General features: G+C 39.9%; 2 protein-coding genes across 10 annotated transcripts in view; one reads left to right on the top strand and one right to left on the bottom strand.

Annotated features, from left to right (window-relative positions):
* The window catches only part of LOC132784774 (uncharacterized), a 130572-nt gene that overhangs the window by 92395 nt on the left and 12398 nt on the right, over positions 1 to 25779 (top strand). For 5 of the 9 annotated variants that reach the window (XM_060790620.1, XM_060790615.1, XM_060790616.1 and 2 more), the window contains one exon: positions 7957 to 8010. The exons of 3 other annotated variants lie outside the window; for them this stretch is intronic. In XM_060790620.1, the coding sequence (XP_060646603.1) occupies positions 7957 to 8010 (54 nt within the window). Of the gene's footprint in view, positions 1 to 7956; positions 8011 to 13920; positions 14102 to 25779 lie in introns of those variants that run through there. One more of the 9 variants, XM_060790623.1, reaches the window with a different exon arrangement.
* On the bottom strand, positions 16888 to 19089 carry LOC132787647 (uncharacterized). Its single transcript, XM_060794852.1, has 2 exons — positions 18302 to 19089; positions 16888 to 17665 (listed from the first exon to the last, which is right to left on the bottom strand). The coding sequence occupies exons 1-2, from the start codon at positions 19087 to 19089 to the stop codon at positions 16888 to 16890; spliced, it is 1566 nt and encodes a 521-aa protein (XP_060650835.1).

Below are 25779 nucleotides of genomic sequence, written 5' to 3'. Positions count from 1 at the left end.
GAAATGGGAACGGGAATGGGCGACAATGATTTATACATTTGTAGCGCCTTCAGTGGAAAGTGCTTTATGCAAATTTTACGAATCGCGCATTCAGTTTTGCCTTTGCGTTTGCTATTGCTGTTGCTCTCGCCGTGTTAATGTTGTTGCTGTCTGCTGTTAGGTGTAAATATGCAAATGAACGTCTCATAATTTGTGCCAGGGAAATTACCAAATATGAACTACTACCTGTATCACAAAGGGATATACACACGCCTCATACTTTTCGCCTATGTGGACGAAGTTCTTAGGGGAGTCTGGTGTCAAGTTGTGCTGCTGCTGGGAGAGGTAAAAACTTTTGAATACAAACTTTGCAGCAAAAGTTTAAAGGACCGAGGCACAACGGGGGCAACAAGACGAAGTGCTGTAGTACTAGAAGTAAAACCTCAGTTGGACAAACTTTACCACCGCACACATGACCCATTAATAAGTGCACGGTATTTGATGGCAAGTTTTGTGTCCTGCGCTCGCTTTGGTCATTTCATTTTTGGCCCGCCCGTAGTGGGTGTTGCAGCGGGAAATATGTGGCACCCACTTCCATCGCTTTAACCACACTGGCGACTTGCCCAGCACGCGTTGTCAACATAAATTTTAGTCATGATTGCTGCTGCTGCTGGCAAAGTTCACACTTCCTTCCAAATGCGAATCCGTTTATCTATTTGAAAATATTCAGCGGAGAGTGCAACTGCAGCTACTTATACTTTTAAGACGCTTAAAATAATCAATATTTAAGTACTAGTTTTAAAGCACTGAAAATAAGATTCAAGGACTACGAGATTGCAATAAATTTAAGCGAAGTTCACCCATATTTGACGTAATGAGCACTTAATCAATCTGTTCTACATTATCTAATCGAGAACGTCTAAAAGTGAATGCCTTGAAAGGTATCACACACACATGGAATGGAAATAAATCTGATGGATACGTCTAACTGATTGCTGAATAGATAAATACTACACACACGTTAAGAGCTTCAATGGCAACTCGATGATGAGTCAAAAAGCGGAAACTATGAATAAGAATTTGCAAAGCACAGTGTGTGTCCACACACACGAGAGACACAAAGTGTGAGCAATTTGTATGGATAGATCATATGTGTGTGTGTGTGTGTGTGTGTGTGTGTGTGTGTGTGTGCTGGGAACATTTGTTACACTCGAAGGAAGTTGCAACATGGCAAAATGCCACACAGATAACACATCAATTGAACGATTTTAAATTTACAAAACTGTAGTTTAAAGCTCTTATTTATTGCCAGAGAAGTGTGAGCTCTTCTTGGCATAATAATGTTCCATTTTGGATATCATAACAACAACTCTATCAGGGGTAGACCGTAGTCCGTAGACCATTTGACGTCAGCACCTTTTTGTCGGGTGACAGAAATTCAATTAAACTTTTGTTGAACTCCCACACGGCGTGTTCTTCGCCTCCAACTCCATCCCCGCCAGACTTGATTGTGTAACATGGCATAGCATGGTATAGCATCCGTTCAGAATCCAGTTAACATTCCCTCAACGACTCAACGAGTTTTGCACACAGTGTTTTATACAAATAGCAAGTCACGTTAATCTATTGCAATACCCCCCATTGGCCTTGTTTGTACGTGAGATCCAAGTTGAATATTTACTCACCGTGTGCTTTTTTAAATAAATATTTAACGTATTTTAATTGAAAATCTAAAAACTGCAATTAGCCAACTAATTTTTATATTCCAGTACGCTTTTTTCGTTCCTCATTTCATCATCACTTTGGCTCATAAATTTGTTACTCAATGTTTGCAATTAGGGCAAATGTTTTAAGTTTTCGCCCGAGAACGAAACACGTCAAATGGAAAATATTTGCTAAATTAATTGTAGCCAGTGGATGGGAAAGCAGACAGGCAGCTGTGCGCCCTGTCTCCTTCTCAAGCTAATTAAGTTAGGGGGAAAAATGAACAGTGTTTTCTGGGACCAAAAACTCAATTCAGCAGCTAAGTAAGTGCGGCTTTAAAGTGCTTGAAGCTGTTTATGCCTTCGGGGCGCCAGCATCAGTTATATGGCTAGAAAAAGATCGCCATTAAAATTTTAATTTTGGCTAATTAAAAAATGCACAAACAAAATTTAAAATGCTTCAAAATGGCAAAGAGCAGCAGCAGATGTCAAGCGCGAACGTATAAATAAAATGTTAAGATTAAGGTTGTGAATAGAAAACGAATATGTAATACTCTGTAATTAAGAGAAAAATAGAATTAATAAGAGAAATAAAATGTAGCTAGAATTTATTATAATTTATGATATTTTTTACAGTTGACAAATGAGAAATCAAATTTAGCTAGAATTTATAGTAACTTATGATATTTTTACTTACTCGTTATTGTGCATTCAAAAAATTCTGTTTACTCAGAATTGGAATAATATGCAGTTGCTTGTTAAAAATTTGCAGGGTATAAAGAAGGTCAAATAAATATTTAACAAGCAGCATATAAAACTGACGAATGAACGTACACACTCCCATGACGGACCCACTTTGAGAGCATAACGCACACTAGCTGCACACACACGCATACATACACACACACACACACATACGCACTCTTGATAAGCAACCAGGAATTCTGCACTCTTCAGCATTGAAAATGAAAAACAGCAACAGAAAAACAAAACGTAATAAATTCTTGGTTGTCTTTTTTCCCCATCGCGCTCTCTTTTTAGGAGATGCATTAAAATAGATACACCCACATGCATATATGTATATATTTAGACAAGCTTTGTAGCGGTATCGCTCGGTGGCACACAAAATGCGAACGCATTGTGGCTTGTGTGGTTTTCCATTAGCACAACACAGCAATTTGGCAATATGCCACGCTAGCAACTACCCTGCAAATGTTAATCCTCTCCTTACCTTTTGACAATTACGCTATGCTTTTTCTGCTATACCCACTTTTGGAGCCTCGGCTAGAGAGGGCATTAAGCATTAGACACCGCCCATTGCACAACAACAATGGGAGACAGCAAAAGGCTGTCAGTTATACAATTGTTGTCTGTTGTCTGTTGTCTGTGTCTGTGTCTGCTTATCAGCAACGCAGCTGCAGTTGCAATGGCTCGTTTATGCTGGACGTTGCCTACTTTTAGGCGAAAACCACAGCGACGAACTGACTATGTAGTGGAAAAGTTTTTCGTGTATTCACAGCTTTCTCCTGCAGCTGGTTCATTGCACTCGCCATATTCACGCCCAACATAGCAAAAGCAAAGGCAAATTGCAATGCGCCAGACTTTTATTGCACGGAAATGACTTGAGCGTGGATTTGCGTGGGGTTCTCGACTAGACGGACCAAGTTTCCTGCCAGTTTCCCCAGATATAGAAAAGGAAATAGAAATATGTTGAAACATATACATATTACGTACACGTACGAGTTTGATAGGCCCTGCAATTGTCGCATGTCGAAACGCAGTAAAAAGCACCTTTCGAAAACTGAAAACTGAAAATGCGATAACCGAAAACTTCGATTATGGCAGCTCGTAAAATATTGTGCTAGGCTCTTCTCCGAGCATTTTATTACAGTTGTTCTGTTGACTCTTTACCCATGGAAAAGTCATAAAAATTCAATTACGTGTATGAGGCGTTGCGGTCCAAGTCAAAAAAATATTTGGGGGAATAAAAACAAGAAAAAAAAATTGAAAACAAAATAAGATGCTACATAAAAATAATGTAGATATAAAGAAATGTGACCCGTAAGTATGCCAGAATTTTATGTGCGGCTTCGCTCCGTGTTTGTGGCTTTGACACACATGCAAATTGTGTAGTCGTCTTCTATGCCTGGAAGTGAGTGAGTGAGCGACTGCTTGACACAGGATGCATGCATAAATGCCTGAAATAGGATGCAAGCCTTACCCAAAAAGAAGGCAGCTCTTCAACAGCCCTCAAGCACCTAAAAGTATGTATGTATATGCATACAATAGAGAGGAAGACAAAGGCAAATGATGAAGATAAAGATGCTGTGCATAAACATGACAACAACAATAGCAAATGCAACAACGACAAAAAATGCATCAAAATTCAGTCAAGAATAAAATAAAATTTAGATGCTCTCGAGGAGAATTGTTTTGCAGCATTCAAAGCTGCTTGCTTAAAGCCAAGACTTTGAGATAGTGAAAAGAATAGAGAAAATATACAACCACCATTAAATTTCCTGTATTGCATCATTTGCTGAAAATAGGACTTTCAATAGAGAGCCAAACTAAAATTTAAAGAAGGGTTTAGGAATTATTTCAGACTGATTTTTAATTATACCGAAATTTTAGCCAAAGTTTTGTGAAGTAGACACATCAACGCCTAGATTAATTCAGATTTAAGCTCAACAATGAAATAAAATAGTCGAAAAATGAATGCAAGACTAACAAAACTTTGCACAAATGAACATTTAAGAGTCAACCACATTCCACATGAGCAACACATGTTCTCGTTGTTTTCAACAACTGGCAAACACTTAGACAAAGTTGTTTATGCTCCGTTCTATTCTCAGTTGGCATATTCTGCCAGCTTATGAAACAAAGTAACAGCAATCCAAGCTTCAGTTTAGCCTCGCTAGGCAGTGTCTGCAGTTATTAACCTCTTTTGAGCACTCTCTCACTTGATGAACTATAAGCCTTTAGCTGCTTATGTGCGTACATGCAAAAGAAACAAGAAAGCTACATTCGGGTGTGCTCGACTGTGAGTTACCTGCTACACATTTTGAATAAAAGCAAAACGGTGCGGTATTATTCTTCAAAATATTCCGCAAAAATATTGAAATTACCAAAGGCTTTGTTCTTGGTATATTGATATAGTACTATATTCAAAGTATCCCATATAGTGCAAAATATACTAGATACAAAACTATTTCTTAAATGCTCTTTTGAGGCAAAAATTTGAAACAAACTTGATCTGCGTGCAAATATTACAAGTGTTGTATAAAAAAAAGTATAGCTCTACCTCTGAGATCTTGGTGATCATGCAGACAGACGGACAGGCGGACATGGCTATATCCTCTCGGCTGTTGACGCTGATCATGAGCATATATACATATATATATTTCATGGGGCCGGAGATGCCTCATGATGCACAAAGTTATAATACCCTACTACCCTTCGAGTAGCAGGTATCAAAAAATGTAGCATACTTTTGCTGAGGATTGCGCTCGGTGACTCTGTCGAGCAGTGGAGCTGGGTCTGTTGTAGATGCTTGAGGCGGCGCCTTACGAGCTAAGCCAAGCTAAAGGCCGCACTTGTTTGCATTTGTATGGCTTTTAAGGCAGCACATAATTGACTTATGCTGGTTTTGCATTACAAGGAAAGCACACCCACACACACGTATCTGCTACACTTATAAAGCTGATATAGCTTCTGTAGCTGCTCAAGCTGATTGACAAGCCTTACGATTTTGACATGGCACCAAATTGTGGTTAATGCTTACCAGTGCCGCATCATCACACAACATTGATAGCAATCGAAACATGTCGCACACACACACACACACACACACACACACACACACACACACACACACACTGACGCACGCACATTGAAACTGAAGTCAATTTAGTGAACTTCCTGACTGACTGCCGTGCTTCAAAGTGTCACATTCTTTGGGGAGGCACTCACAACTTGCTCGCATTTCGGTTTTGTCAATAAAATCGAGCCAATATTAAGCGTGACATAGAGAGGGAGAGAGAGAGAAAGGAGGGAAGTGTTCTGGCCTAACGCATACTGAGCATTTGACGACCACATCCCAATGCCAATGGCTTCTCCGTCTCCGTTTCTATTCGTGCTGCCTTCGGAGTGCCAAATGACATGTTTGATAAATTGCTTGATTAATGGACGTGCGTGCGTAAATACAGTTTAAGGACTTTGCAGTCAACTTTTATGCTGTGCTCACATATCAATTGCAAACAGAAGCTAAGAGAAGAGACAACAGGGGCCGTCACTTTATTCACTCTCCACATGGTCATCATATTAAAAATAATTTAGTGCTGCAAATATGCGAAAATCAAAGCGAACGCCCCGTCATAATCAGTAGAAAGCGATTGCGACAACGACTGTGAATGCGAACGTCAGTTGCGGGCCGCTGTTCATAAATCAACGAGATGCCACATTTCCGGGGCGCTCATTAAAAAATGAGCGCCATTTGCCAAAGAACAAAAATTGCATGTCGTACTGCTACTCCACCATCCACTATCCAACAGACACCATCCACGCGCAACACCATCGCATCCACATCCTTTTCCATCTGCTTCTCGGCTTAAAACATGCATATGCATGTTGCAAGTGGATGTAGATGGGTTGAGCATGCGGATGAGAACAAGGATGAGGATGAGCACAAGGATGTGGCGTGTTGCGCAAGAGAGCTGCTGCTGCTGCTGCTGGTGTGGCAACTTCACTCCACTCGAAAAAAACTAACACGTCATAAATCTTGTAAAAGTATCCTTAAGCGTTCCTTTTGCCACAAAAACTCATCAAATAAAAGCCGACAAAAAGGAAAAAAGGGAATTTCTTATGCGCTGAGCGTACTCCAAATACCCTTTAAAATCACTTGTTGAGCTTGAATGTAATGTTCCTAGCAGAGAATATGACAATTTTATACAATTATTCTTTATTTGATTTTCTACAACTATTACTTATTATATTTTATAGACGCAATTTATTTGGTTTGATTTTGTAATTGTTTTCTTTTAAAGCACTTGCCATGCCTTTATATTATTTTAATTATTATTTTTTGATTTGAATATATACGAAACAAAGTTAAACTGTCTACCTCAAGGCATCAAGACGCATGCATCAAGAAATTTAGCTAGCGGGCACGAAATGTGCACAACCTGTTTGTCCTTCTGCAATATGTTTCTGTAGACGCTTCGCCATCTCTCTTTCATACTCTTCGTGATAGCTTCGTGTTAGTTTTGGACAAAAAGCGTAAAAAAGAAAGAAGTGTTTCCATTAGAAATCAAATTTTGCTAGCTAGCAAAAAGCAATTCGACAAGCTCAAGAGACGGCACGTGCGTCTCGTCCTAGTCCTGCGTGTGTGTGTGTATCTTTTTTAATAAATTTTACGACTTGGGTGTGATATTGATTGTGCGTCTTGAGTTTTAAAAAGGGATAGATTCAATGCTCACAGGACTGTGCAAAGTGTTTACATATTTTTGTCTACAACTAGAGTTGGCAAAGACACAACTTTAAGTGGATAGTCTTAGGTTAAGCTACACAGTGGCGGGACATGTAGTAAACAAAGAGCAACAGTTGCAGCCATGGAACTAGTTCAAAAAGTCCATCTCAACTTTGAAATTAGTTGGAGCAATTCGAAATGAAATGCTAAGAAACTTATCATCGGTAGTAAAAGAGTCGAGAAACTGCTGGAATAGTAATCAGCTAACCTTTAAATCATTTGGTTCGATTTAATGTTGAGTCATTAAACTGCTTGTAATCCAAGCTGTTGAGCTTGTTCCGCAGTCGTCGTCGTCGTCTTCGTCTTAGTCTTCGTCTTTTCTCTCAGAAGTACTCTTAAACTTCCGCTTTTCATTTGCTATTGCTGTTGCGCTTTTTATAGGTCTGATTATCTGTCCTGAGCTGCGTTTTACTTTGCAGTAGTTTGGTGTTTATCATGCTGGCAACAATAACATCCCCCGGCAACAACGTCCAAGCTCATTTTCCTTGTCCTTCAGCAAAAGGGAAATGCAATTTGCAGCATTAGATCACAGCATAATAAAATGAACTTTGCTTGTAAACGGTTTACAAAGAGCGTCAAGGTATTGTACTTTAATCGAAATTTATCCTCGTAGTCTTTATTAATATTTAAAACGTATTGTATTCTCACTTTTTCTATTATAGTCCTTCATTAGATTAGTTGATACTACCATATAATATAAAATTCTCATTATAATCGTATTTTTCTTCTCATTTTATTTGTCTCTTGCAGGTTAGTATCTATTGATAAGCTAAATACAATTACCGACGAGCATCGCACGATGAGGTAAGCACATTAAATCTTCCAAATATAATCCGTTTGTGGCACGAAAGGAGATATAGTTCGGATAAGGGGCAAATAAATGCCAGCCTAGAGGTGGAAAGAAAAGTAACTGTTAAAGTCTTTATCTCTATGTGGTTCCTCATCATAAGCTGCTGCTTAGCTGTCTCTCTCGCTCCTCTCAGTGTAATGACAAACGCTTTACTCTTTTAAGGCTTATTCAGAAAGTTTGCAAAGGCTGCCCAAATACATTGAGCAAAAACTCTGAAACTGGCAACGTGTTGTATACGTTATGTATTTAAGATTATTTTCATTTAATTTTCATAATGCTGTGGCAAAAGTTGCGCCTGTGCCAACAGGTTTTTTTCATCCTTCCACCCCCCGGATGCATTAAAATTTATCAAATCAACAAAAATAAAGCAACAACGTTACCGAAACGGTTTCCTCTCATTTCTAAAGCAAATAAAAACAAAAAATGTTATATGAACTTTTGACTGGATTTTGCTTGGCAGCTGCTTTAAAATTTCAAGTACTCATCGGCTTTCAAATTTAATGAATTTTGTGCTACCAAAAAAAGCAAAAGCAGAGAGAAACTCGCAAACTCTGATGAGCGCGCTACTTGAATTTGGCTTCGTTTCTTGGCAATGCTCACATGGTGGTTCTGTAATTGGAATCTAAACGAGATGCTGCAGGGAAAGTAAAAGTATGCAATTTAGTTTGGCTTTAGTTCAAGTGGATAGATGGATGTATCGTTAGCCGTATAAAAGCGAAACACTGCTCTTTCATAACGAAGTGAAATTTCGATGGTGCTCCTGGAGCTGGGGTAGTAATTGCATTTTTTATACGAGTGTGATTATGTGTTTTACTCTTCATTTAAATTGTTGTTACATTGCAGAAGACTATAAAGATGAGCCAGATTACGAAATACTTGCTGGTTCTTTGTTCTCAACATCCGACTTATGAAATAATTCTTCTTTTACTTACTAAAAGAGCTGTTAATTGATTATCCCATGATAAAACATTATTAACAATACACGTAGTTGAGAATACACCGATTTATCTTGACTTTTCACGAAATACACGCTGAATTAAAACGTAAAACGTGCTTAAATAGATACACATATATTTTTTAATACGGTGAATACAACAATTGAATAACCATTTGGTAGCAGCAATTAAGCAATTTGTTTTAATTGTTAAGCGCTTTTTACACAAATGGCCACAAAAGCGGAATTGAAAAAAGAGAATTTACAGAAAAAATTCCTTGTGCTGAATTGCTTAATTTTTACCCTGTACACATAGGTGTATCCATGTGTGTGTGTGATTGTTCCGCATTTTATAATGGTATGCGTGTGCAGAAATGAAATACAAACTCATGCCTTGCAATTTAAGTAAATAAAAGCAACTACGTGAGCTTCACTGTGTGGGTGAATTCACAAAAAAAAAGGATGAAACTGACTGTAGAAAAAAAAAATTCAGAAAACTGCATCAGAAATGCCAACAAACGACAAAAATTGCGGTAGAGCATTTTGTCCCTTTTTCCAGACACTCCAACGAAATCCAAACCGAACCAAACCAAACGCAACTGTATGGTAAACTCTTACTCATACTTGTTCTCGGACTCTGCAAACTGAAACTGAATCTCAATGTGATTCAGACTCTTGGACACATGGCATATGCAACTTGCAATGTTTGCAGTGTGGATTGGTTGAGGCTGAGGTGGAATGCAACTGAAATTGTCGTTGCTCTCCTACTTGGTTTGTGAATGTCATTGTTAAAAGTTGTTGCTTTCGCTTGACCCGGCCTGGAAAGCAGAGCGGCGATTACGATGGTGGCAAGGAATGGCAAAAATCATATTGCTTGTGCAATGAATTATATTGTAGAGCACTTCAATTTGTATTGTGGCATGTCGAGAGTCTTTAGTTTTTCTTTATTTTTCCAGTTTTTTTTTCTGTTTTGTTCGTTTTGTCAGAGAGTCCCTTGCGCATTTGCATACGAATCGTTACATTCGAATGGCATTCAATGTGTGTGTTTAATATTTGAAATTCCGCATGAGAGAAACAGTCGCAAGGCAAACAATAATCTGTTAGCTTTGTGCGATTGCGTTTAAATTGTGTGTTTGTCTATGAACTTTAAAAGACTTGCAAACACTTTTAATGCACAAGTAAATTAGTTGCTTTTGGGCACAAATTGCAATTAAATACGCAATTATATGCAATTACTCTGCATAGTCATAAATAAATAATGAAACTTTTGTCATTGAGTCAATCTATTTTAATAATTCCGTCTACATTTCGCACACAGCTTAAAGAAAGCTGGTCCTGTTGCACGTGGCGTATGCGCATTTTATTTGCTCGACCTCATTAAAATCACAATACAAAAGGCAAAGGCAAACATCAACTTTAATTAAATTACGTTTACGCAGACGTATGCTGATTGGCCAAATAATGGCTATGAAAAGTCAGTTTAGTTGTTGCCTAACTTGAGGCGTATTTAATGGGCCCAAGATGGTTAGTTGCCGCCTGGCTGCGTTTAAGTCAACTCTTTTTATGACCCCACTTGAAGGCGCTGTAGCAATTAAAATGCCAAGAGGTTGATGTTGATTTCTAGCCTACATTGTTGCTGCTGCCGTTGCTTGGTCCGTCAGTTTTTCAATCAACTTTTGCACACTCGCACACACATAAAAACAGGCTCACACACGTGTGCGTACTAATTTATTTAGCAGCCAATTGGCACGTAAAGGGTTAATTGTATGCCAGTCAGCAAAACTCGCACATTTGCCTAAGTATCTATCGATTCTGCATAACTTGCACATGCTCACGCTGTTCGCTCGATAGAAATGCCAGGCTTCCTTTACTTCTTTGCTCCTTTTCTCCTTTGCCGCTCACCCAAAGTCCTTTCGCCTTTCTGGCTACTTTCACACTTTACTTTAACGCCTCTATGTTACGGTCTTGCATGTTTGCTTGTTTGTTTTGGTTGCCATCGCTGCTGGTTTGCTGCGGGCTACCCACAGCTCATTAGGACTATCCACAAGCCATCGCATTGAAAGAAACCGCCCCGAACCCAAACATCGACATCATCGACCAACATCAAGCAATACACCAACCCCAATTCTCTCATCACAACAACTCTCTTATAAAAAGAGAACCGAATAAGCAGAATTTTCAAGTCAAGGGCTTGGCATATTTGCTCTTTGACCTTAGACTCTGGCCTTTGGATTATTTAAATGTAAATTAAGAATCACTCATACGCACCATTGCCACTACAAAAGTGCTGCAGCTGGCAACTGCTGGCTGGTTGCTGACAATAAAATAAAATAAAATAAATATGAAACCAATTGGAATTCATATATACATTTAACATATGCGCAACGAGTTAAAAGATACACTTGCAACTACTACAATAATAAATGGTATTTTACAAATATAAATCAATTTAAAATCAAGCACACAATTGCAGGTGTTTCAATTTCCACTATCAACCGATAAACAAAAAAATGAAAAAAGAAAAACAACTTCCAACTATTAAATCAGCTTAAAACAGTAAATTTTGTTAGCTTCTCTTGTGGGGCAAAAGGTGAAACTGTCTCTGTGTGCCACATATTGACTTTTAATTTGTCTGTCTGTCTGTGTGTGTGTGTGTGTTGGATGAATGGATGTTCGTAGTTGGCAGCGGTAACTTATTGATGCGGTTCCTCGACACAGCTCTAATTTAATTGCACTAGCTGACAGCTGACGACGATGGCTGTTAACGTTAACTCGTTCTCTATCCACTGGGCGCAAATCATTCGATAACTCAATCAGTGGGCAATAAAAGACTTCTTTGATGTATGAAGTTGCCTGGCAACCGATTGACAGGAAAGTGAAATAAAATACACACATTTTGATTGATACTTAGCAAAGCTAATTGCGATTGAATTGCATCGCTTGCACTTGCTATCATCATTCTAATCGAGCAAACAAAAACCACATAAATCAGATTTAAATGAAAAAAGGAATAAAACTACTTTTTGATATTGAAGCAAAACCTCTGCATTCTTTCCTCCCAGTTGCGCCCTCAAAATTTGTTCTCTTGGTCGCTTTGCAAAACTGACAGCGACAATGTCTCAATCTCTCACGCTCTTCTCTGTCGCCGTCTCTCTCTCTCTCTTTCTCTTTTTCTCTACTCCTGACTCACCCTCAGCTTGTTTACCTGTTCGCTGGTACAAACACGTAATCGAATAATCCAATTTGATTGCGCAAAAACTGAAACTTTTTCGTAGGGCTTCAGGTAGTTTCAACCACCCCCCCAAGTAGAATGCCCTCCCCGCCCCGCACAGTAACCTTATTCAGGTTTACAAACTAATTGTTTGAGTGTCTGCGTGGATTTCAGAGTTGTTCACATTGAAATTTGGCTCAAGTGGTTTACTGATTCTCTGTCCAATTGGATATTGTTTGTAAAATGATGTAATTGCTAGTTGGATTTTGTGACCTTGCCGAGAGTTTATTATCAGTTTAGAAGCTAACTTTTTGAACTAACCCAATCTTATTACCTTATCTTCCAGTTACCAGCTTCAACCTTTTATAATGCTTCTTTTTTGCAATGAATCATTTATGAGTGAGTGTGGTATTATGTTGAGCTTGGGACTTTTGCCTCACGGGGGTTTCATTTGCTCGCCTTTCGTTGAAGAAGTACAATTTAATAATAGTCGAACCTGCAGCGACACCTTTCAACTGCGCTGTGGACACCCCGTTGAGGTGCTGAGCTGTTGCTATTGCCATTGCTATTGCTATTGTTGCTCTACGGACATTTTAGCCTCCAACTGTTGGCAGTTTGGTTTGCCTTTGCCACAGTTTTGTGTGCTTTATGTGTGGCAATGGGTTTCATTGTTTCTGCTCTCTTACGTTCCTTTTCGTTTTAGATTTTTTTTTTTTTTTGCTCGTATGTTTGCTGCAGGTCAACAAACAAGCTGCAGGTTTCATTTCTTTCTCATGCTGTCTTGATGTTCTGTTGCTGTTACTATTTGAGCCTGCTGTTTACTAAACTCAAGGCAACAGTACTCAGAAGCTCTTGAAAATGTAATCCTTTGGCTCATTACAGCAATAAGAGAGTGCAAATGCATGCACATTGCTTTGCCAAGTAATGTGCACTCTCTTCTCTGTCTTTCCCTCCCTTGCTCCCTCCGTCTTGTTTTAGTGCGTGCACGCCGGAAGCCATTGCGGGTTAAGCACGCACACCAACATCACTGGCAGGAAGCACTACTGACAGCCCAAGGAAGCAAAGTATGAGTCTACATTCAGGCTGGCAAACTGGCAGACTGACAAACTGTCAGACAGTCAGTGCAGGTAACGGAAGCGCGCGGTGCGACACTTTATGATACCTTGCGACTGCGTTGGCAACCGAAACTGAAACCAAAACCAAAATAAAAAAAAAAGGCAAGCACAGAGAAAAAGAATAAAAGACATTGTTTGGGTCGGGGTTAGTCTGTCAGGAATTAGGAATGCATTGTGTCTGTTATGTTCTCTGCTCTGTCCTACTCTGCGCAGCTCAGTTCAGTTTAGTTCAGTTCAGTGCAGTTCATTTCAGTTCCATTCTGTGTTCTCTAAGTACGTAAATCAACTCTTTGCCAGCAGCGGCTTGGCTTTGACTGGAGAAGTGGGTCTACACATTTGAAGGGCTTCCAAGTGACGACTGTCTTTCTGCTGCTGCTGCTAACCTTTTTTTTTAGTGCTGCTGCTGCTGCTGCTTCTGCTGCTCCCCGCCCTTTTGGCTGGCAGCGTCTTGGTACAAATTAGCGAGTGTTTTGTTTTTGCTGTTTGTTTTGTTACCACTGACAGGGCAGGGCAAGGCAGGCAGATAGCTCAGTTTGCTTTGCAGCGCACAACTGGCAACAGCGACGGGATATTGCACATTGTGTTTTTGCAACTCATTCAGACTACAATTTATGTCTCTTGGTGAAGCGGCGAAAAGAACAACTGAACTGAACTTGCTCGCAAATTGAGTTTCAGTTTTCCCAAACTAATTTGCGTATGCGCATTTTTCGTGGGTGTCTGCGTGCGTGTGTGTGAGTGCACTACAAAAACTAAGGAAACATGAACTACTTAGAATCTATGCTTTGGTAAGATAACAATAGCAAGTGTGTGTACGAAGTAAACAATATTTAATTAGATTAAGCGAATGCATAGATCCACAAAAGCAAATCTAAAGTTAAGATTTGTTGGGCGTAGTTTAATTACAAAAATAATACTGTGCTCTCAAATTTCAATTTAAATAAAAATGACTAATTACCAAACAAAATATAAAATACTAAGCTATAAAAAAAAATTAGATGTATTATATTGTAATTTGAAATACTTTTGTTTCGTTATTGAAATATCATTTTGCTTATTTCAATAGTATTTGTGTTATTTTCGAACTAGAACTAATTAATAATCATAAAACAAATTACTCAAGCCCGGGAAAGTCTATTAAAGTGCTTAATTCACGCATCTGCGCAAAAGTTCGTCCATAAATAGCACACAAACTCAGCCTCGGCCTGCTCCTTCTACTTTTCCAATTTGCCTGGGCACGCTTCGACCTCTTCTTCAAAGCTTAGTGAAACTCTATTATGACAAAGTTCAAGTGGCAAACTCGTGGCTAGCTAGAGGCGCCTAGAGAGCCTAAAAAAACAAAAGTTTTATAACTTGATTAACAATAATTTATATGCAATTTGTTGCTCTGAGCTCGCAGATGACCGACCGCAAGGTATGCAGCGCTCTAATCTAAATGCAAACGGAAGATATTTAGGAGATAAAAACACACGAAAAAATTTAGCAAATATTTTGCTTAGTTCCCTAAAAAGAATTTGTTGCCAGAGTACAAAAATATGTTGCCTACAGTTCGGAACAGTAAAGAAACAAAACAGATTTTCTTTTGCTTTTGCAAATATTTGTGCACGTCATTTCTCATTGCTTTTTCTGTTCATTTTTTTTTTTTTTGCTGTCTTTCGTTGTTTTGTTCTCTTGGGTTGTTCTTCATTTTGAAGGTCTTTCTAGCCGCTGGTCGCCGGTCGCCGGTCGACGGGCAATTGGCTTGCTCAGTCAAATGATGCGGAAAAATCACATTAATGGCAGCCGTGCGCCATTTTGGCATTTGGCTCTGAGGCCAAAAACAAAAAAAAAAAAAAAAAAACAAGGCGAATTTCGCCACTCACTGGGCCAATTAAAGCGTAATGCGTGCAGTGCCAAGTCGTTAACTTTGCCAACGTGCAACGCCATCTTTAATTTATGCGCCATGCGCCTACAAGTATGCAACATACAGTGGCAGATGGGAGGCGGGAGCTGGGAGCATGCAATATGCATGCACCGAAGTGAGAGAAAAACTGACATCCGACAGCCATCGAAAGAGGAGAGAGAGAGAGAGAGAGAGCGAAGGGCTGTTAGACTCTGTTTAGCATTAGAGGAGCAATAGCTTTCGTCTCCTCTCACACTGTCTATGCTGTCTATGCATATGTTTTTGTTTTTGTGTAATTTATGTAGGTCTCGCGCCAAAAACGAGCCTGCAAATTACATACACTCTCATAATTTGCGGCTGGCGAAAGACTCCGCCAGTTGCGCCATGTTTGCTCTGCCTTACTGACACTTTTTGCCAGCCAACCAACTTTTACGACACTTGACTTTAAAATAAACGAATATGCAACTCGCAAGATTCTTTTACATATCTCATGAATTTAAGGCAGCCACAGAATATGCAACACTATTATCTTTAAATGTTGAAGTAGTTTGCATTTAAAATAACGGACAATAACACTATAAGAATGTGGAAGGGGTTTGTAAAAGCGTCAATGCTTAAAGATTATAATAAAAGAGTTCATGCTAAATAGTTCCATTTAAAGAGATTGTCTATGCAACTAAAATGATATAAGGAACATAATATACAATTTATAGATAGAATATTAGAATATTATTTGCAATTCAAAATAAATTACTCTAAACAATGTGTACTTGCAAAACACTTGCTAATAGAAGAGAGAGATTAGAGGGAAGTTTAGATAATAACCAAGCAAAGCAATAAAGCAAATTCAAATAAGATAATAAATTCACCATTTATTTTTTTCTAAAAATTAAATAATAATATGGAACCCGAACCACTAATCATATTACCTACTCTACCAATCTCCAATTCTAGCAATAGCTTAAATATATTTTAAAACCTAAAATTGCGTTTTCAATGAAATATTTTTGACTTGTCTATTTTAATCGTAACTAAGTAACGATTTAGTAAGTTTATCTAGTTTATAATGCTAGATAAATTGTTTAAAATATGACAATTTTATAGGTTTAACTTATGCCTAGTGCATTGCAGACAGCATGTGCAGAGTGTACACGATTAAAGTTAGTTGCAGTTACATGCAGCTAGGCGCATTTTTTGATATTTTTGCTAATATTTTTGTAAGCAGAAAATGGCGGCGACGGTAACTACTTTAGTACTGCTCTTTTTTGTGTGTATTTCACATGTTCATTGCTAGTTGCTTTTCTCTCTCCTTTTATTTGTTTTGGTTTTTTTTTTTTGCCTGTGACTGGCATGAAAAGCATTTTACACATGGCAGCATTTTTTAATTTTGCAGTACAGCTTTTAGAAATGCACAGGAACTCACACACACACACACAATTACATGTGTACATATGGAGACACACATACAACCGCACACACACACATACACACACAAATGCACTTACTAATTAGAAATAAAATCGCGCGCTGCACATTTGCTCATTACGTTCTTTCAGTTGTTGCTGCTCGTTGTTGCCGTTGCTGTTGGCTTTTCATTTTTTTTTTTCTGCCATTTTTATGGCATTCATTTTGAATGCTTGTCAACACACATTTGCGACCAACCGGTAGCCGACAGCTGACAGCCGGAAGCCTCTATAGAGACTCTCGAATATCGTACGGCGGCTTCGCGTTGGTCTCAAAGTAATAAACACCTTCACGTTGCACCAGTTGCTCCATTGATAATGCGCCTAAATCGCCACCCATATGAAGTCGCTTGCCCGTTTGCTGATGCTCTGAACACTGCTTGTGGCGGGTCAATTGCTGCCATTCCGCAGTCCGACAACCTTTGGCCTCGAAGGCAGGTGCAGCTGCATCTGCTGTTTGTTGCAGGCTCTCCTTGAAGAGAGCAAAGGCACGCCAGTGGCTGCACTCATGCCAAAAGCAACCGGGCTGCTGGCTGCCCCAGTTGGCATAGAAATCCACGTGGCCCAATGGACGATCGAAACCATAGCTGCCGACACTTGTGTGCAGCACCTCGACATAGTCGGCATCCTGCTTTGTTAGACGCTCCTTTTCCTGTGCGTAGCGAAAGAACGGCAACGCCGGATCCAAGGCGCGAATCACACGCACACGTCCCGTCTGCACGTGCTTGGCAGCCAGTCCGGCCACATGGGCGCCCATGCTGAAACCAATCAGCTGCAGGTCCTCAAACCGCATGCCCGCCTCCTCGTGCAGAAAGTCCAAAAACTTGGCCAACACCAGGCCCACGGGCTTCACCCTATAACTGGCTGTTATGTAGTCGGCAATCGCACCTCGTCCCCAGTCCACAGTGAAGATATTGTAGTTGCCCTCGTCCAGGCTCAAATAAGCGGGTACCAGGTAGCTATACACATTGGCATGTGCATTGCCCAGCCAGCCATGTATGATGACTCTGTCGATAGCAGAAGATAGAAGTGAACGGTAAAAACTACGAAATACTTGACATAATTAATGTTATAAACAAATAAGAAATCTACAATCGGATGTGATCGACTGTGAGACATCTCCTGCTCATTTTCAATAAAAGCAAAACAGCGCGATATTAGTCTAACAATATACCAAATTTATATACCGCAAAGTACTAAAATATTGCCACTATTCGATTAAAAATACACTATAGAGCTCAAAATATATCAGATTATCTAGCCTAAGGGTAACGGGTATAAAAATAAGAGTTGTTTTAAAAAGGAGCTAGAATTTAAATTGAATGATAAACTTAAAAATACAAAAATTTCAACTATTCGCAAAAATAGCATAATAGTTGATTAAGGTAAAGCACCAAATGTGTCTGAATAATAATTTCAAAATAAAACTGCACAGATAACAATTTGCAAAATGTGATCAGACGCTGACAGAAATTGATAGATTTATCATCGATTGAGTGTGACCGTATCAGACTTGTTAATATTCCTAGCTGTCAAGGGCGCCGACACACTGCACGTGTGTTGTTGTTGTTATTGTTGTAATAACCTTTGGCAATGGATAGGAACGCACACACTTTGGATTCATGAATCATTTACAAACTCACCGCGTGGGATTGAAGGGATTATAGTGTGACTGACGCAAGGAGGCGGCATCATAGAGCTGCACTGTTTGCGTGGTCATCGCCATTGTGCCATCCTTGCCATCATTCGCATTCAGGCCAAAGGCGGCACTCAATGTGTTGCCCACGACCTGCTGCAACAGCCGATTACTGGTCATTGGACTGTTTGCATTCCCTGGGCGATTTGTGCGATTGTCCTGCCACGGTTTCGGCTTATTGCTGGTGTGCAGTTGAAAGTATGTCTGCCTCTCGGCATTGTACAGCAAATTGTAGTCCTGCAGTCGCAATAGTTGCTCATCGTTGGCCATTTGGCCATCGATGTTGCTCATGCTGATGCCGATGTTGCTGCTGCTGTTGCTGGCATCACTGTCCATGGTGTTGGCAAAGTTATGCCTTGTCGGTATTGGCAGTGTGTTGGGGCTCATTAAGCTGCTGCTGCCCTCTTGGATTGATGGCATTACATTTTGTGTGTCAGTCATGTCATTTTCATGCCCATTTCCATTAGACAGCCGCCTTGGTTCTGCTTGCTGCTGCTGCTGATTCTCTGCTGCCCTCATCGTCATCGTGTTCATCATCATCGTCATGGCACTTTCCACTTCATTTGTCACTTTTACTTGCACTGCGGGCCTTTGCTTTGCATTTACCAGCAACGTCGTCTCCTCTCTTAGCCCCGTTTCGATCTGCTCCCCCAATTGATTGTTGTGGGCAGCACTGTAATCAGCATACGAATAGCTCTTGCTGCCGTCTTCGGATTCATGACTGGGTCTGCCCATTGATTTGGCTTGCTGTATTTTTGCTGCAGTGTGCCACAAACAAACTGGCAAAGTGGAAAGTGCATTAGATGAAACTGGAGCAATTGATAATGATGATGATGCTGATGATTATCACCTGTCTGGCAAATGAACAGCAAACACACAAACTGCATTGTCTTTAATTCTCTGTTGTATCTTCTGCAGGTCTTTAGCTTTTCATATTCATATTTCATATTCTGTGAATTCACTACACTCGGACACGCTTTCAATTTCCCAGCCAGCACAGTTGAGATTCGATTACCAACTGACTTCACTAGCATCTCTTTTTTGTACAGAATGACTGCTCGACAAGTTATTAATATGCAGCACTTCACACTTTTTACTTTAGTTCAAGAGATTCTGCTTAACAAGCGGTAATTGTTGACAACTGCTCCCGCCCAAAAAAATGCTAACAAAATCTGAGAAAAATGAGGGGAAAAAAATACCTTTCATTCACTCTCATCCAGCTCATTAGCTGCTAATCTGTTGAGTCAATAAAAGTTCTTTCGGTAACTACTGGCTGACAGACGACAGAAAGCAAATGAGCTGTGCCACTGACCAAGTTTGCGGCCCTGCTATTTAGCACTTGTTATTTTTTTGGGATAGGTCAATGTACCAAAACGTGAGGGCGAACATTCGTCTAGTCTTAAGAGCTGTCCAGCTGTCTAGAACTTTCTAATTTGCTGCAGCGTTTTTCGTAATGCAAATTAATAATAAATTTAATTAAACTAATTTGGGAAAGCTCGTCATGAAAATGACTTATTTATTAGAAGACTTTGTGAGACACTCCAAAAATAAGTGAAAGCAAGTAGAATAGAGAAAGTTCTCTTAGCTTATGAATAAAATATTATTAGTTATGATTATTATTTTTAAGAATATCTTAAATATAATCTTTGTTTTCGAATTTTAAGCATAAGTATCCATTTAGTTTAGCCCTTAAGTTAATCATTTTGGTTAATAAACTCTCGAATGTTCTCATATATCATATTCTTGATTTAATAAACCATTTCAAATTTTATACCCAGCAAGTGATTTGCTTTCTAATCAATCTTAATATATTTTCTGATTATATTACAGGTAAGTTCACACATGCCACAAACAAATGCGATGCCATCAACGACATGCGAGCAGGAAAACAATATTAAAACCCGAACCCGGTCGCCATTTTAACGACATCCGGCGCGTGCATTTCCTGTAACTGTAGCTGAATCGGAGGGTGGAGCACACGAAAAGCTCAAGCTGAAGAAAAAAATGAGGAAAACAATGTGCATTTTTATCGTTGATCGCTCGACAACAAAAACAAAAACGTGACGAAAACAAAACCAACAAAAATGTATAACACCCCCCTCAAAGGTAACAAGGCATAAAAAATAACCAAGTAAGTCGTATCGTCTGAGAGGTGAGAAACTCTTCGGTATACACGTCGCATATTATTCGGTACCCCCTCTCGGTAGTATTCATCCTTCTTTCGTTCGTTATCATCGTGTAGTACATGAAGCGTTGGCGCGTTCTTGAAAAATGAGATTCTCAAGTGCACACTTGATGATTTTGCTGCAGAGAGATAGCGATGAATTTATTGAATGTGTGTCCGGAATAAGGTTTAGGCAGGCGACATTTTAATTTTGAATTGTCGCCCAGTCCATTGGTGTGAGCTGTGCCCTCTGATGTTTTGTCAGTTGAATGCGATAGACGGCGGCAAGTTCAATGTACAATGTTTTGTAAGCCATTTGAATTGTTGACGTGTTTTGCTGTTGCAGCAGCAGTTACTGCATTTGCAGCATTTGTTGTAATGCAACACTCAGACAGGATTTGCCGCAAACAATACATGTCGCCATAATCGATTAAAAGCGGCTGAAAAGGGCCAGCAGCAACATCAGCAAGATACATAGGGCAGGGACAGGGGCAGAAGGCTGCTGCTGCTAACTCGCTGAAGTTGAGCTGTAGCTGGGGGCAGCAATTGCTTTGCTTTGTTTGCTTTCTGCTTTATAGCTGCAAGCTCAAAAATGTCACTCGAGTGACTTTTATTACGGTGCGGGTGGTTATCATGCCACCATATTCAACGTTATGTTCCACACTTCCTATTCCTAGTCGACGCCTCCCTGGGCGACTATTTGCCCGCAAAATACTTGAGCCGGCTTGGTGTCAGCATTTACCAGACAAGTGCTGCTGCCAGTGCCTTGCCTCAATGTTGATGCGGAGGGACTGGCTTTTGGGTCGTCTACTATGCGACTGAAGCATTTTCTCAAGCGCCACTTCACTTTGCATCCTGCGACTTTGAGCAGGATGCGCTTACTTGTACTACAGTATGCTTAGCTGACTCAGCTCAGCTCAGCTTTTGCCTGTCTTTATTGTTGCTACTAGTGGCATGTAAACAATAAGCCGTATAAACGAATTGGGCACATCAGTTAGGCGAAATCATAAGTCTAAATATGCTTACATATTTCCTTTTGCCACTTGTACTAAGAGATAAATCTACAACTAATGGAAGATTGAGCACGCACTCTCTTGAATAGAAATAAAATTACAATTTGAAGCAGCCACAACTTCAGCTACATATTCTATTACATATTGACTATTAATCTAGAAGATACGGTGTAGAGTATCAAGTTTCATGAGAGACTATTTCAAACACCAAAGAAGTGCAGTCGCACTGCTTTCAAGCAGTTCATACTGCTTTATAGCAAGCACACTGCTTGTGTCCTGGCTGTATAGTCAAGTTCCCTTTTTATACTTCCTCGCGTTATAGCAACCAAAGCTTTCGCAGACAAGACTTGAACCTGTGAAATGCCAAAGCTTTATAGGAAAGATTTCGCTATAAACAGAAACAGCTCAACAATAAAGCTTTATTAATTCTACAAATCATACGTAAAAGCTGTTTTAGGTCCATTGCCATTTGCTGAATGAAAGGATGCTTTTGGTAAACGTTCGTTGCCACTCGACTGACCCACTTCAAATTGGCCAAGTGGCCAAATTATTATTGTGACAGCTTCAAAAAACCAACTGGGTGTTCCGAAATGAATCAAAGTTTTTTTATTTTTGATATTAATTCAGCCAAAAACTGACAAGCAACCCTTTTGAAAGTTGGACTTGTTAGGGACGGTCCATGTGAGTTGAAAACCTCTTCCTTGGCCCCAAGTGAACTGCAGACCATATTAAATTCAATTAGGAACTAACGGAAGGGGAGGCAAACAAACGACAATAAAAAAAGAACCAAAATAGACCCAAAACACAAAGTTGCAACACAGTAGTTTGATGGCTTTCAGTGGCTGTCAAAATGTCGCCCAGCCATTCTATTTATATATAAATAAATAATCGTTAAACTCTACCCAAATGCTTGTTAACTGTTAACCAGTGTATCTGTACCCTTCTCGTCCTGTGCCCTGTTCTCTTCTTTCTGCCAGTCAATTGCCATGACAGACAAGAGTATTTCCGGCTTGCCGCGAACAAGTGAGGCAAAAGGTCCTTCGGCATAAGCTTCATCTTCAGCCGGTGCTGGGCTGTTCTGTGTGCTCTAAATGTGTTTCTTCCTGTCTGATGCTTCTGTTTAGCCCATCAGCTTAGAGCGTAGTCTTCCTGTGGCTTGCTCTTGGCGTCGATTTGCATGTAAATGAGCTTCTACTACTTATACATTACATACACACACACGCACACACTCACACACATGTGTCGCACAAGTTTGTTTGCTTTTGTAATTTGAGCTATTTCTGTGCGTTGGTGTTTGATGGTCGATGGTGGTAGTGCCTCTTGGATTGCCCCACCCACCTCGTCACACCTTTTAATTAACGAAATGACATGCAGCATGTGTCGCTGTATCCTGACGGTAGCTCTTCCAAGTTCTATTTCAGGGATAAATCCCTTTGTGGCTGCTGCCAACTGCCAACTTCCAACTGGCAACTGCCAACTCGCTAAGGTTGGCACTTTGATCCTGCGTGCACTTCTGAGTGGGTGCATTTACAGTCCTTATCAAATACCTTCCTTTGTCCTTGTTGCTCTTGTTGTTGTCCTTTTTCATGCACTTTCAAGCACTTAATAAGCTCTATGCTAAACCACCGGCAATTTGCGTGCGTCGACTGGGGGAGGATTAAATGGCTGTATACAAAGCGGGCGGAACATACCTGCTCTTACCTTAACCCTTGAGTTTTCCATCTATTTACCCACGTCACACACACATATATCTAACCACCCAAAGCTACTCCCACAAGCATTTACGTCATGTGTCTGGCATCCTATAGCCTATTCCATCACTCTTTATGGTCACATGTGAGTGTCATATGTGCATTAGCATACATATATTTTATTGTATATGGACATAAGTGAGTGTGTGTGAGTGTGAGTGCATGCGTGCCGAAACCGGCAACGTCGTTTCCTTTTCCCTTTTTAGGTCAACTTAATTTCCGCACTTTTCTTTTTATATCATCGTCCATCGTGTTTGAAACTCGTATTACTTGTTGGTGTCGCTGCTGCAATTAATCACAAAACAGGTTCAAAGTAAGACCAGCAAATGGGGTCAATTGTGTTAAACGAAGTTAGAAACATTAAGTCAAATGTGTGCCAGTCAAAGCTGAAAGCGTCTTACAATATTCTAATATAGCTTAATAATGCTGAAAGGAGGGTTAATAAAGTGGTTTATTTTATAAAGTACGTGTTATACGAAGTGCAATTAGATCGATTTGTCTATTTTTATTGCATTACTTCTATAGATTGCTTGATTTTGTGAGTACATGAAGCGTAATTTCATTCATAGATTCATTCATTTATTTTATTGATGGTTGCATAGAAAGTAGATTTATTTTTTTAAAGTGTTTTGATACTTAATGCTTAGCAAATGTACAATTTACTTGACAATATTTTGTGATCAAATTTATGTTAATTTATTTTTAATACAGAAGAGTTCGAACAGTTTAACTAAATTAAATTAATGAAAGTGCCATAGCAAACAAATTGTGTAGCTTATCAATATAGAATTACAAGTAGGTTTCCTTAACTTCATTTCATATTGCATGTGGGGCAAGCAACAGCGTACGATTTAATCTACATAGTTCGGTCTAACCTTAGCTGTTTGCAAAGCCGCAGAACTGCATTGAATGTGAACCACTTTGGAGTAATGCATATTAAGTTGCGTTTGTGTTTGAGTTTGGGCAACCGCAAGCACACAACTAACCAACTGAGCGAACAGTCCAATCAAGTAGGCTGCCAACCCACTCGATGTAGCTATTCATGCAAACCACGCACGACTTTGACTGTGAGTGCCACAAATGGGAGTCAACACCCACACCCACATCTACATCCCCATCTACTTCTACATCGTCATGCATTTCCACAGTTGAGTCCGGCGGTAATTGGATGGCTTGTTGAAACAATTAGGCTACCTCAAGCACAGTTAAGCGTTGTCAATTTGATAAACACAACAGACGCTTAGCCAATTTCGAAGTATTTAGCAAACGGTACTTGCACTCACCCAATCACACAAACACACACACAGGCACATGTTTTGATCCTTTGCTCTACCAAAAAACTGTAGCACACATTTGAGTGACTCGCCCTAAACATAGTTATAACAACGACATCGTCATCATCATCATAGTCATAGTCATCAGAATAATGATTATGCGAATGCAGCCAAGAACAAGAAGCAGAATAATAGGGGAGAAGCAATCGCAGCAAGAGCAACCCTTAACAGTGAGTTTTTTTTTGTTAAGCTGCACTCTGCATTGTGAGTAAATCTCATTTTTCAGCTGGCCTGCTAGATCTCAATTCATCTCTGTTGTTGCAAATATCTTTTGTCATTCTTTGCACTATGTCCTTCTTCCACTCTTATTATTGTTGTTGCTGATGTTGTTGTTGCTTTCGATGTACTTTTTGGGCCCTCACGCCCTTAATGCGCTGCGTCGCATATTTTAGGGGTTGCTTCTCACATTCTTTTTCGGTGTTTTCTGTGTGTGTGTGTGTGTGTGTGTTGGTTTTTCGGGCATTGCAGTCGCAGCATCCCAGGACTTGATGCCGGACACTGAGCCAAGACCCAGACCAAGACCCAAATCCATATCCAGACCCGGCATTTGGCCTGGCAACATTTTGGCAATTGAAACACACGCCACCCCCCTCCTGGCATCCCCTCATCCCCTTTGCGGCATCTTGTGGGTGTGGTCGTATCGTGCATTGTTTGAGAAGTCGTATTAAGCACAGATTTTATATAATCTTGCCATGAGATTTTCAAATATATTGCTGACTATTTGAGATTACTTTGAAATCGCTTTTGGTTTCGCATGAATTTTACTCGAATTTAACAAAATTCGAGTCCCTTGTTTCAGTTGCCAAAACGTTTCGCTGGCTTTTGTCTATACTCGGCTTGCTTTCTCTCCCACTCTCTCGCTGTCTCTCTCTTTCGCTCTTTTGGTCTCAGTCTGTCTCTCTCTTTCGGCCTTACATAAATTGTTTGTCCCGCTCTAACAGGCGCTCGTTCGCTCTCTTGTTGAGCTGTATGTGTGTGTGTCAGGCCTAGCTGCTGATTTGCAGCATCCTGCTTATCCCTTTGGCCAGCTAACAAATATACACACAGACACACGCATATACAAACACACACACATACACACGGGAAGAGAAAAGCGAGCGAGCGAGTGTGCGTGTGCGTGTGCTTGCAGAGTTTGCCGTCGCTTTTAGCTTTGAATTAAAAAT

Source organism: Drosophila nasuta, chromosome 2R (assembly GCF_023558535.2).
Source record: "Drosophila nasuta strain 15112-1781.00 chromosome 2R, ASM2355853v1, whole genome shotgun sequence".
Classification (NCBI taxonomy): domain Eukaryota; kingdom Metazoa; phylum Arthropoda; class Insecta; order Diptera; family Drosophilidae; genus Drosophila; species Drosophila nasuta.
This window is presented reverse-complemented; position numbering and strand designations above follow the sequence as displayed.